This window comes from Ranitomeya variabilis, chromosome 7 (assembly GCF_051348905.1).
Source record: "Ranitomeya variabilis isolate aRanVar5 chromosome 7, aRanVar5.hap1, whole genome shotgun sequence".
NCBI lineage: Eukaryota > Metazoa > Chordata > Amphibia > Anura > Dendrobatidae > Ranitomeya > Ranitomeya variabilis.
The window spans coordinates 249,812,092-249,824,132 of NC_135238.1; the positions used below are offsets into that span (position 1 = coordinate 249,812,092).

Below are 12,041 nucleotides of genomic sequence, written 5' to 3' on the forward strand. Positions count from 1 at the left end.
CGTACAGTCAGGCATCACACAGGACAGCTCAGCCACCTGGAAGGACCCTGCACACGTACAGTCAGGCATCACACAGGACAGCTCAGCCACCTAGAAGGACCCCTCACACGTACAGTCAGGCATCACACAGGACAGCTCAGCCACCTGGAAGGACCCTGCATTTGTACAGTCAGGCATCACACAGGACAGCTCAGCCACCTGGAAGGACCCCGCACACGTACAGTCAGGCATCACACAGGACAGCTCAGCCACCTGGAAGGACCCTGCACACGTACAGTCAGGCATCACACAGGACAGCTCAGCCACCTAGAAGGACCCCTCACACGTAGAGTCAGGCATCACACAGGACAGCTCAGCCACCTGGAAGGACCCTGCACACGTACAGTCAGGCATCACACAGGACAGCTCAGCCACCTGGAAGGACCCCTCACACGTACAGTCAGGCATCACACAGGACAGCTCAGTCACTTGGAAGGACCCTGCACACGTACAGTCAGGCATCACACAGGACAGCTCAGCCACCTAGAAGGACCCCTCACACGTACAGTCAGGCATCACACAGGACAGCTCAGCCACCTGGAAGGACCCTGCACACGTACAGTCAGGCATCACACAGGACAGCTCAGCCACTTAGAAGGACCCCTCACACGTACAGTCAGGCATCACACAGGACAGCTCAGCCACCTGGAAGGACCCTGCACACGTACAGTCAGGCATCAAACAGGACAGCTCAGCCACCTGGAAGGACCCCTCACACGTACAGTCAGGCATCACACAGGACAGCTCAGTCACTTGGAAGGACCCTGCACACATAGGCACCACACAGGACAGCTCAGCCACCTGGAAGGACCCTGCACACGTACAGTCAGGCACCACACAGGACAGCTCAGCCACCTGGAAGGACCCTGCACACGTACAGTCAGGCACCACACAGGACAGCTCAGTCACCTGGAAGGACCCTGCACACGTACAGTCAGGCATCACACAGGACAGCTCAGCCACCTGGAAGGACCCTGCACACGTACAGTCAGGCATCACACAGGACAGCTCAGCCACCTGGAAGGACCCTGCACACATAGGCACCACACAGGACAGCTCAGCCACCTGGAAGGACCCTGCACACGTACAGTCAGGCATCACACAGGACAGCTCAGTCACCTGGAAGGACCCTGCACACGTACAGTCAGGCATCACACAGGACAGCTCAGCCACCTGGAAGGACCCTGCACACGTACAGTCAGGCATCACACAGGACAGCTCAGCCACCTGGAAGGACCCTGCACACGTACAGTCAGGCATCACACAGGACAGCTTCCAACGTCGCACGTGTGTCCAGCATGGCGGATTTACAGATGAAGCTGCTGCGGAGGAAACTGCAGAAGAGAAACGAGAAGATCCGGAAAAGAAACCGAAGGGAGAGAAAAACAGAAGGTGAGAGGGAAAGCGGGAGAATCCTCGGTGCCGGGGTCAGGCGGGCGGTGTCAGCTGTGGAGCCGCGGAGCTCCCTCCTCCCTGGACACGGGCAGCAGTCAGGGGCAGAGACGCTTCCCGGTGCCGGCGCCATCTCCCTCCCTGCACGTTACACGCTGGTTGTTACCTCAGGGCTTTAGTGGATGTTTCCTGCCTGATGTTCCTCAGTGACTGAGCCGCGTGCGATCTCCTGAGCCGTCCGGTTATCGCCGGGCTCCGTCCTGAGGCTGTGAGGGCTGTGCAGACGCCACATTGCAGGATGATCCCTCCACACACCTTACTCCCCGCACAGCGACCGCACGCTTTACTCCCCGCACAGCGAGCGCACGCTTTACTCCCCGCACAGCGAGCGCACGCTTTACTCCCCGCACAGCGAGCGCACGCTTTACTCCCCGCACAGCGAGCGCACGCTTTACTCCCCGCACAGCGAGCGCACGCTTTACTCCCCGCACAGCGAGCGCACGCTTTACTCCCCGCACAGCGAGCGCACGCTTTACTCCCCGCACAGCGAGCGCACGCTTTACTCCCCGCACAGCGAGCGCACGCTTTACTCCCCGCACAGCGAGCGCACGCTTTACTCCCCGCACAGCGAGCGCACGCTTTACTCCCCGCACAGCGAGCGCACGCTTTACTCCCCGCACAGCGAGCGCACGCTTTACTCCCCGCACAGCGAGCGCACGCTTTACTCCCCGCACAGCGAGCGCACGCTTTACTCCCCGCACAGCGAGCGCACGCTTTACTCCCCGCACAGCGAGCGCACGCTTTACTCCCCGCACAGCGAGCGCACGCTTTACTCCCCGCACAGCGAGCGCACGCTTTACTCCCCGCACAGCGAGCGCACGCTTTACTCCCCGCACAGCGAGCGCACGCTTTACTCCCCGCACAGCGAGCGCACGCTTTACTCCCCGCACAGCGACCGCACGCTTTACTCCCCGCACAGCGACCGCACGCTTTACTCCCCGCACAGCGACCGCACGCTTTACTCCCCGCACAGCGACCGCACGCTTTACTCCCCGCACAGCGACCGCACGCTTTACTCCCCGCACAGCGACCGCACGCTTTACTCCCCGCACAGCGACCGCACGCTTTACTCCCCGCACAGCGACCGCACGCTTTACTCCCCGCACAGCGACCGCACGCTTTACTCCCCGCACAGCGACCGCACGCTTTACTCCCCGCACAGCGACCGCACGCTTTACTCCCCGCACAGCGACCGCACGCTTTACTCCCCGCACAGCGACCGCACGCTTTACTCCCCGCACAGCGACCGCACGCTTTACTCCCCGCACAGCGACCGCACCCCTTACTCCCCGCACAGCGACCGCACGCTTTACTCCCCGCACAGCGAGCGCACGCTTTACTCCCCGCACAGCGAGCGCACGCTTTACTCCCCGCACAGCGAGCGCACGCTTTACTCCCCGCACAGCGAGCGCACGCTTTACTCCCCGCACAGCGAGCGCACGCTTTACTCCCCGCACAGCGAGCGCACGCTTTACTCCCCGCACAGCGAGCGCACGCTTTACTCCCCGCACAGCGAGCGCACGCTTTACTCCCCGCACAGCGAGCGCACGCTTTACTCCCCGCACAGCGACCGCACGCTTTACTCCCCGCGACCGCACGCCTGTTTTGGGGCATCTTCACATTCAGGAGAAATTGATGAATAATGACAGGTCTGTTTCCTCCTATTGTTCCTTGTGAAAATAAAAACTTGGAGCTGAAACAACATTTTGACTAAAATTAATTTTCACTTTCACATCCAAATTATAAAATAAAAATCCCATTCTGTGAACCACCTCAGAGTAAATAATGCTCAGCACAGGCCGATAGGAGTTCTCTGCAGGGTTTAGTTTCCAAAACTCGTGTGAGGTTTCTCTTGCTTTGTCCTGACAAGAACTCTACAAACCTGAGACGGGATTCACAGCCTGTCCCTCACAATTGGCTGCTTCCATTCTGAGGTCGGCCGTGGCGCCAGCGTCTGCCCGTACATCAGGCGCTGCTGCCATTCTGAGGTCGGCCGTGGTGCCAGCGTTCGCCCGTACATCAGGCGTTGCTTCCATTCTGAGATCGGCCATGGTGCCAGCGTCTGCCCATACATCAGGCGTTGCTTCCATTCTGAGGTCGGCCGTGGTGCCAGCGTCTGCCCATACATCAGGCGCTGCTGCCATTCTGAGGTCGGCCGTGGCGCCAGCGTCTGCCCGTACATCAGGCGCTGCTTCCATTCTGAGATCGGCCATGGCGCCAGCGTCTGCCCATACATCAGGCGTTGCTTCCATTCTGAGATCGGCCATGGTGCCAGCGTCTGCCCATACATCAGGCGCTGCTGCCATTCTGAGGTCGGCCGTGGCGCCAGCGTCTGCCCATACATCAGGCGTTGCTTCCATTCTGAGGTCGGCCGTGGCGCCAGCGTCTGCCCATACATCAGGCGTTGCTTCCATTGTGAGATCGACCATGGTGCCAGCGTCTGCCCATACATCAGGCGTTGCTTCCATTCTGAGGTCGGCCGTGGTGCCAGCGTCTGCCCATACATCAGGCGCTGCTGCCATTCTGAGGTTGGCCGTGGTGCCAGCGTCTGCCCGTACATCAGGCGCTGCTTCCATTCTGAGGTCGGCCGTGGCGCCAGCGTCTGCCCGTACATCAGGCGCTGCTTCCATTCTGAGGTCGGCCGTGGTGCCAGCGTCTGCCCATACATCAGGCGTTGCTTCCATTCTGAGATCGGCCATGGTGCCAGCGTCTGCCCATACATCAGGCGCTGCTGCCATTCTGAGGTCGGCCGTGGTGCCAGCTTTCGCCCGTACATCAGGCGCTGCTTCCATTCTGAGGTTGGCCTTGGCGCCAGCGTCTGCCCATACATCAGGCGCTGCTTCCATTCTGAGGTCGGCCGTGGCGCCAGCGTCTGCCTGTACATCAGGCATTGCTTCCATTCTGAGGTCGGCTGTGGCGCCAGCGTCTGCCCATGCATCAGGCGCTGCTGCCATTCTGAGGTCGGCCGTGGTGCCAGTTTTCGCCCGTACATCAGGCGCTGCTTCCATTCTGAGGTCGGCCTTGGCGCCAGCGTCTGCCCATGCATCAGGCGCTGCTTCCATTCTGAGGTCGGCCGTGGTGCCAGCGTCTGCCGATACATCAGGCGCTGCTGCCATTCTGAGGTCGGCCGTGGTGCCAGCGTTCACCCGTACATCAGGCGTTGCAGCCACTCAGAGGTCGGCCGTGGCGCCAGCTGTTGTGAATTCTGTTCTTGAGCTCCCTCCTGTGGTTATGAATGGTACTTCGGCAAGTTCTGTCCATGGACTCCCTCTGGTGGCTGTGAGTGGAGCTGCTGGTTCTGAGATTCCTTCTCCAGCTGATCTCGTTCAGGCCTTGGCTGGCTGCTCTATTTAACTCCACTCAGATCGTTACTTGATGCCAGCTGTCAATGTCCTAGTACTGGTTCAGTTCTCTTGGATCTTTCAGATGACCTGTCTATTTCAGCAAAAGCTAAGTCTCTGCTAGCTTATTTGTTATCATTGTTTTTGTCCAGCTTGCTATCATGATTTTGTTCTGTTAGCTGGAAGCTCTGGGATGCAGAGTGGCACCACCGCGTCGTGAGTCGGTGCGGTGGTTTCTTTTGCACACTCTGCGTGGTTTTTTGTTAGTTTTTTTATGCTGACCGCAAAGATACCTTTTCTGTCTTCAGTCTGTTTTGTTAAGTCTGGCCTCCTATGCTGAAACCTGTTTCATTCCTGTGTTTGTGGCTTCCATCTTGACTCGCAGTCAATGTGTGTGGGGGCTGCCTATTTCTTTGGGGAATTTCTCTGAGGCAGGGTAGGCTGTATTTTCTATCTTTAGGGGTAGTTGGCTCTTAGGCTGTGAAGAGGCGTCTAGGCAGAGTCGGGAGCGCTCCATGGCTATTTCTGGTTGTTGTGATAGGATTGGAGGTTGCGGTCAGCAGGGCTCCCACTTCCCAGAGCTCGTCCTGTATTGGTAGTTTGCTCATCTGGTCATTTCTAGTGCTCCTAACCACCAGCCCAACATAACAGCCAGTGTCTGCCCGTACATCAGGCGCTGCTTCCATTCTGAGGTCGGCCGTGGCGCCAGCGTTCGCCCGTACATCAGGCGCTGCTTCCATTCTGAGGTCGGCCGTGGCGCCAGCGTCTGCCCGTACATCAGGCGCTGCTTCCATTCTGAGGTCGGCCGTGGCGCCAGCGTCTGCCCGTACATCAGGCGCTGCTTCCATTCTGAGGTCGGCCGTTGCGCCAGTGTTCGCCCGTACATCAGGCGCTGATTCCATTCCAAGGTCGGCCGTTGCGCCAGCGTCTGCCCGTACATCAGGTGCTGCTTCCATTCTGAGGTCGGCCGTGGCGCCAGCGTCTGCCCGTACATCAGGTGCTGCTTCCATTCTGAGGTCGGCCGTGGCGCCAGCGTCTGCCCATACATCAGGCGCTGCTTCCATTCTGAGGTCGGCCGTTGTGCCAGCGTTCGCCCGTACATCAGGCGTTGCTTCCATTCCATGGTCGGCTGTGGCGCCAGCGTTCGCCCGTACATCAGGCGCTGCTTCCATTCCAAGGTCGGCTGTGGCACCAGCGTCTGCCCGTACATCAGAGTGGGAGTGACAGGGGAGAGGGAGGGTTGTCAGCAAAGGGAGGATGGGAGAGATTGACTGTCCGGGATACATCTGTTATCGCCCGCTCACCGCCGGTATATGCTTTTCCTCAGATGAGGTGATCGGGGAGGATCTGAAAGAAACTGCTGCAGGAACTTCTGCAGCCCCCATTAGTGGAGATGTGGAGGAGAATCCGGAGACCCCCATCGCCATAAAGCGGAAGAAGATAAAGAAGCTGGTGGTGGCCGGAGAGCAGGGTGAGGTCCCGTGTGCGGTGGCCGGAGAGCAGGGTGAGGTCCCCGTGTGCGGTGGCCGGAGAGCGGGGTGAGGTCCCGTGTGCGGTGGCCGGAGAGTGGGGTGAGGTCCCGTGTGTGGTGGCCGGAGAGCGGGGTGAGGTCCCGTGTGCGGTGGCCGGAGAGCGGGGTGAGGTCCCGTGTGCGGTGGCCGGAGAGCAGGGTGAGGTCCCGTGTGCGGTGGCCGGAGAGCAGGGTGAGGTCCCGTGTGCGGTGGCCGGAGAGCAGGGTGAGGTCCCGTGTGCGGTGGCCGGAGAGCAGGGTGAGGTCCCGTGTGCGGTGGCCGGAGAGCAGGGTGAGGTCCCGTGTGCGGTGGCCGGAGAGCAGGGTGAGGTCCCGTGTGCGGTGGCCGGAGAGCAGGGTGAGGTTCCGTGTGCGGTGGCCGGAGAGCGGGGTGAGGTCCCCGTGTGCGGTGGCCGGAGAGCGGGGTGAGGTCCCGTGTGCGGTGGCCGGAGAGCGGGGTGAGGTCCCGTGTGTGGTGGCCGGAGAGCAGGGTGAGGTCCCGTGTGTGGTGGGTGGTGGGCAAGATGAGGTCATCTGACTGATTGTGTCTTCTCATTAGCTGCAAAAAAACCAAAGAATGAGGAGCTGGTGGTGAGTGGCCCAGAGATGGGCAAGGAGGAGGAGCCAGCAGTGAGCGGCCTCGAGACGGGCAAGGAGGAGGAGCCAGCAGTGAGCGGCCTAGAGACGAGCGAGGAGGAGGAGCCTGGACTGCCCATGGGGCTGACAGGTGAGCGATCCCAACTGTTATGGTGGGCAGATGTGGCTCTGTACTGTCGGCGGCCGGTGATCATGTGACGCTGCTTCTCTCCGCTTTGTATGTAGGGGCGTTCGAGGACACGGCGTTCTCTTCCCTGGCCGATCTCGTCAATGAGAACACGCTGAGGGCCGTGACGGAGATGGGGTTCACGCACATGATGGAGATTCAGCATAAAACTGTGCGACCGCTCCTGGAGGGCCGGTGAGCTTCTGATGCAAAACACACACTGACGGTGTATGAGGATACGGGGGGTGTAACACACACACACACACACACACACACACACACACACACACACACACACACACACACACACACACACACACACACACACACACACAATGAGGATACGCGGGGTACATGCACACGCGGTGTATGAGGGCACGGGGGGTACACACACGGTGTATGAGTATACGGGGGTACGATCCTGGTATAACCGCTCTTTCTGTGTTGCAGGGATGTCATGGCTGCTGCCCGCACCGGTAGTGGTAAAACTCTCGCCTTCCTCATCCCGGCCATAGAATTGGTCTACAAGCTGAAGTTTATGCCCCGGAATGGTGAGTTGTGAGCGGTCTGCGGGTTGTAGCGGGGGCGGCCTGTGTGGGGTGGGTCGACAGGACGCCCCCCGAGGATATGAGGTGTAACCTTCTGACCTATGTGTCCAGTGATCCGGTGCAGCGGCTTGTTAACCCTTCATTTTCTTGCTGAAGGTACAGGGGTGCTCATCTTGTCCCCCACACGTGAGCTCGCCATGCAGACATACGGGGTCCTGAAGGAGCTGATGGCGCATCATGTTCACACCTATGGGCTGATAATGGGCGGCAGCAATCGTTCAGCGGAAGCTCAGAAACTCGCCAATGGGATTAACATTGTGGTGGCGACTCCTGGGCGGCTCCTGGACCACATGCAGGTGAGCGGCGGCATGAGTGTGCCCGAGCGGCAGCAGGTACACAATGTGCCGCAATCGTGACCGCTCTGTCCTCTGCAGAACACGCCCGGGTTCATGTACAAGAACCTGCAGTGTCTGGTGATCGACGAGGCCGATCGCATCCTGGAGGTCGGGTTCGAGCAGGAAATGAAGCAAATCATCAACCTTCTGCCAAGTGAGTGACCGCTGGCGCCAGTGGGGGGCGCCGTGCTCATGTGTAGATGCATATAGCAGACAGTCGTCTCTTGCCCCCACAGAGCGCCGTCAGACCATGCTGTTCTCTGCCACTCAGACACGGAAGGTGGAGGACTTGGCCCGGATCTCCCTGAAGAAGGAGCCGCTGTATGTGGGTGTGGATGACCACAAGGACACGGCGACGGTGGAGGGTCTGGAGCAGGTGAGGAGCAGCAGCCATCACAGCGCTATTGGAGGTCGGTCAGTGGGCGGTTTAGTTCTGACATTGCTCTTGGCTTGTCAGTGCTGTGGAAGAAGGCAGAGGAAGAAGTGTCCGGCCATAGAAGAGTTAATGGTCTAACCAATCGTCCCATACAAAGTGACTGAAAAGAAATGGGAAGCCCGTTGTTATGGGGGGCTCCCAGTCACCTCTGTTTCCCCCATCCGGTGACCCAACCTCTCCATTGCCTGTCACCCCAAACCTCCGCCTAGTACAGTGACCTCCTGCCTTCTGTCCAGGTGTCACCCTTGTCCAATGACACTCCCCCTTCAACACTTCCATCCTGTCAGCCCCTACCCTGCGTCCGCTTGTCACCCCCGTCTGGTGATCGCCCGCCTGTCTGTCCTCGCCCTGCGTCTGCTTGTTGCCCCCGTCTGGTGACCGCCTGCCTGTCCTCGCCCTGCGTCCGCTTGTCGCCCCCGTCTGGTGACCACCCGCCTGTCTGTCCCCGCCCTGCGTTCGCTCGTCGCTCCCGTCTAGTGACCGCCCACCTGTCTATCCTCGCCCTGCGTCCACTCATCGCTCCCATCTGGTGACCGCCCGCCTGTCTGTCCTGGCCCTGCGTCCGCTCGTCGCTCCCGTCTGGTGACCGCCCGCCTGTCCGTCCCTGCCCTGCGTCCGCTCGTCGCTCCCGTCTGGTGACCGCCCGCCTGTCTGTCCCCGCCCTGCGTCCGCTCGTCGCCCCATCTGGTGACTGCCTGCCTGTCTGTCCCTGCCCTGCGTCCGCTCATCGCTCCCGTCAGGTACCCGCCTGTCTGTCCCCGCCCTGCGTCCGCTCGTCGCTCCCGTCTAGTGACCGCCCACCTGTCTATCCTCGCCCTGCGTCCACTCATCGCTCCCATCTGGTGACTGCCCGCCTGTCCTCGCCCTGCGTCCGCTTGTCGCCCCCGTCTGGTGACCGCCCGCCTGTCTGTCCCCGCCCTGCGTCCGCTCGTCGCTCCCGTCTGGTGACCGCCTGCCTGTCTGTCCCCGCCCTGCGTCCGCTCGTTGCTCCCGTCTGGTGACCGCCCGCCTGTCTGTCCTCGCCCTGCGTCCGCTCATCGCTCCCGTCTGGTGACTGCCCGCCTGTCCGTCCTCGCCCTGCGTCCGCTCGTCGCTCCCGTCTGGTGACTGCCCGCCTGTCCGTCCTCGCCCTGCGTCCGCTCGTCGCTCCCATCTGGTGACCGCCCGCCTGTCTGTCCCCGCCCTGCGTTTGCTCATCGCTCCCGTCTGGTGCCCGCCTGTCTGTCCTGGCCCTGCGTCCGCTCGTCGCTCCCGTCTGGTGACCGCCCGCCTGTCCGTCCCTGCCCTGCGTCCGCTCGTCGCTCCCATCTGGTGACCGCCCGCCTGTCCGTCCCTGCCCTGCGTCCGCTCGTCGCTCCCATCTGGTGACCGACAGCCTGTCTGTCCCCGCCCTGCGTCCGCTCGTCGCCCCCATCTGGTGACTGCCTGCCTGTCTGTCCCTGCCCTGCATCCGCTCATCGCTCCCGTCAGGTACCCGTCTGTCTGTCCCCACCCTGCGTCCGCTCGTCACTCCCATCTGGTGACTGCCCGCCTGTCTATCCCCGCCCTGCGTCCGCTCGTCGCTCCCATCTGGTGACCGACCGCCTGTCTGTCCTCGCCTGCTGACAAAAAAATGGTAAAAACAAAACACCAAAGAAACAACCCAATGGCGGGGTTGCAGGTTGTTGACCATTTCCCCTCACGCGGGGGGTCTCTCGTGTTCCTGGACATAGTGGACGGTGTCATGTAAAACTTTTAAAGGAGGTCGATGGGAAAATAACATTTTAGAATTTGGGACAACAGGAGTAAAAAAATAAAAGGGCAAAAATGGGAAGTTGTGTGGGGTGAGGGGGTCTTACCTCCTCTTAGTGCCCAGTGATCTCCGGGGTCTTGGATTGAGCGGGCCCCTGACATTACATTTTCTGTTCCTGGTGCAGGGTTACGTAGTTTGCCCCTCAGAGAAGCGTTTCTTGCTGCTTTTCACCTTCCTGAAGAAGAATCGGAAGAAGAAGATGATGGTTTTCTTCTCGTCCTGCATGTCGGTGAAATTCCACTATGAGCTCCTGAACTACATTGACCTCCCGGTGATGGCCATTCACGTGAGTCACGGTAGTTTAGGTGGCTCATGTTGTGGTGGAGACCCTTCCATCCCTTTGTTTTGCTGTGGATCCCCTGTGTCTGGTCGCCCATTTCCTTCCTTCATTATTGGTCCTTCCACTTTTCTCCAGGGAAAGCAGAAGCAGACAAAGCGGACCACCACCTTCTTCCAGTTCTGTAACGCCGACTCGGGGATCCTCCTGTGCACAGACGTTGCCGCCCGAGGACTGGACATCCCAGAGGTGGACTGGATTGTGCAGTACGACCCCCCTGATGACCCCAAGGTGAGTGTCCCACCATTGTGTGTTATTGTGGAGGGGATGTGGGCGATGAGTGGTGACTGGATGTTCTCTACAGGAATATATCCACAGGGTGGGCCGCACGGCGCGGGGAATTGATGGCCGGGGACACGCTTTACTCATACTACGTCCCGAGGAGTTGGGCTTCCTGAGATACCTAAAACAAGCCAAGGTGAGTGTCACGGATCCCTACTCCGTGGTGTCACTTATTCGTCACGTGCCCGCTCTCACACGTGACTTGGGGTTGTGCCTGCAAGGGTTAATCTATCTCCCCACTCTCAGTCCAGCATTCAACCTCTGTCCTATGCTGTAATGGGAGCGTAAATCACACACCGACCCAGGCCACACACCCGCTCATACGCGCTGCCACCACTCATCGAATACACGGGCGATGAGTCCCGGACTAATAATAATACCAATAAAAATATGTCTATCACTCATAAGGCTCACATACGTTTAGGCTATGGATTCTTTAGAACATTCAAGGTTCAACTTGTTAAAGTTTTATACTTTAATAACAAAAGGGTCAGTGCTTACAATAAGAAAAGGGTATAAAAATATGATAATAAAAAGACATACAACTTATGCAAAACAGTATCAAAATAAACAGGAGAAACTTACAGAAATTATCTAACTGGTAGTTGCTTTCTGCTCCCTGAGGGTACGAATGTAGATTGGAACAGACCAGCTTCTCAGGCTGCCCCCAACATGTGAACACAATTCTCTGTCTGCAGCCTAAATTTATAACTTTGGTCTGGAGGTCAGGTTTCTAGACCGACCCCTCAGGTCAATATCATAACTGTTGCCTGTTTGATTGGGCCACGGCTGCGCCCCCAATGAATATATTATTCTCTCTTGTGGAGAGGTTCTCAGGGATAGATTACCTCAGGCCCCAATTTAGCATCTCCCCTCTAAAGGTACCGTCACATTATGCGCCGCTGCAGCGATATAGACAACGAGCCGATCGCTGCAGCGTCGCTGTTTAGGTCGCTAGGAGACGTCAGACACCGGCAACAGCAGAACGATGCAGGAGCGATCCAGTGACGTACTTATCGTTCTCGCTGGTTGTTCGCTCCATGAAGAAACATCGCTGGCATCGTTGCTTTTGCTGTCAAACACGACGATACACGCCGATCTGACGACCAAATAAAGTTCTGCACTTCTAGCTCCGACGAGCGATAT

The 12,041-nt window shown here is 59.1% G+C and overlaps 1 protein-coding gene across 1 annotated transcript; it reads left to right on the plus strand.

Moving 5' to 3' along the window:
- Positions 1 to 1,103: 1,103 nt before the first annotated feature.
- On the plus strand, positions 1,104 to 11,092 carry DDX18 (DEAD-box helicase 18; the record flags this gene model as incomplete). The annotated part of the gene is made up of 11 exons (XM_077275576.1): positions 1,104 to 1,431; positions 6,160 to 6,336; positions 6,902 to 7,069; positions 7,165 to 7,300; positions 7,556 to 7,656; positions 7,810 to 8,009; positions 8,088 to 8,202; positions 8,285 to 8,424; positions 10,401 to 10,562; positions 10,692 to 10,844; positions 10,918 to 11,092. Coding segments are annotated over exons 1-11 (1,621 nt in total), but the record flags the coding sequence as incomplete, so codon positions are not given.
- Between the last annotated feature and the right edge of the window lie 949 nt (positions 11,093 to 12,041).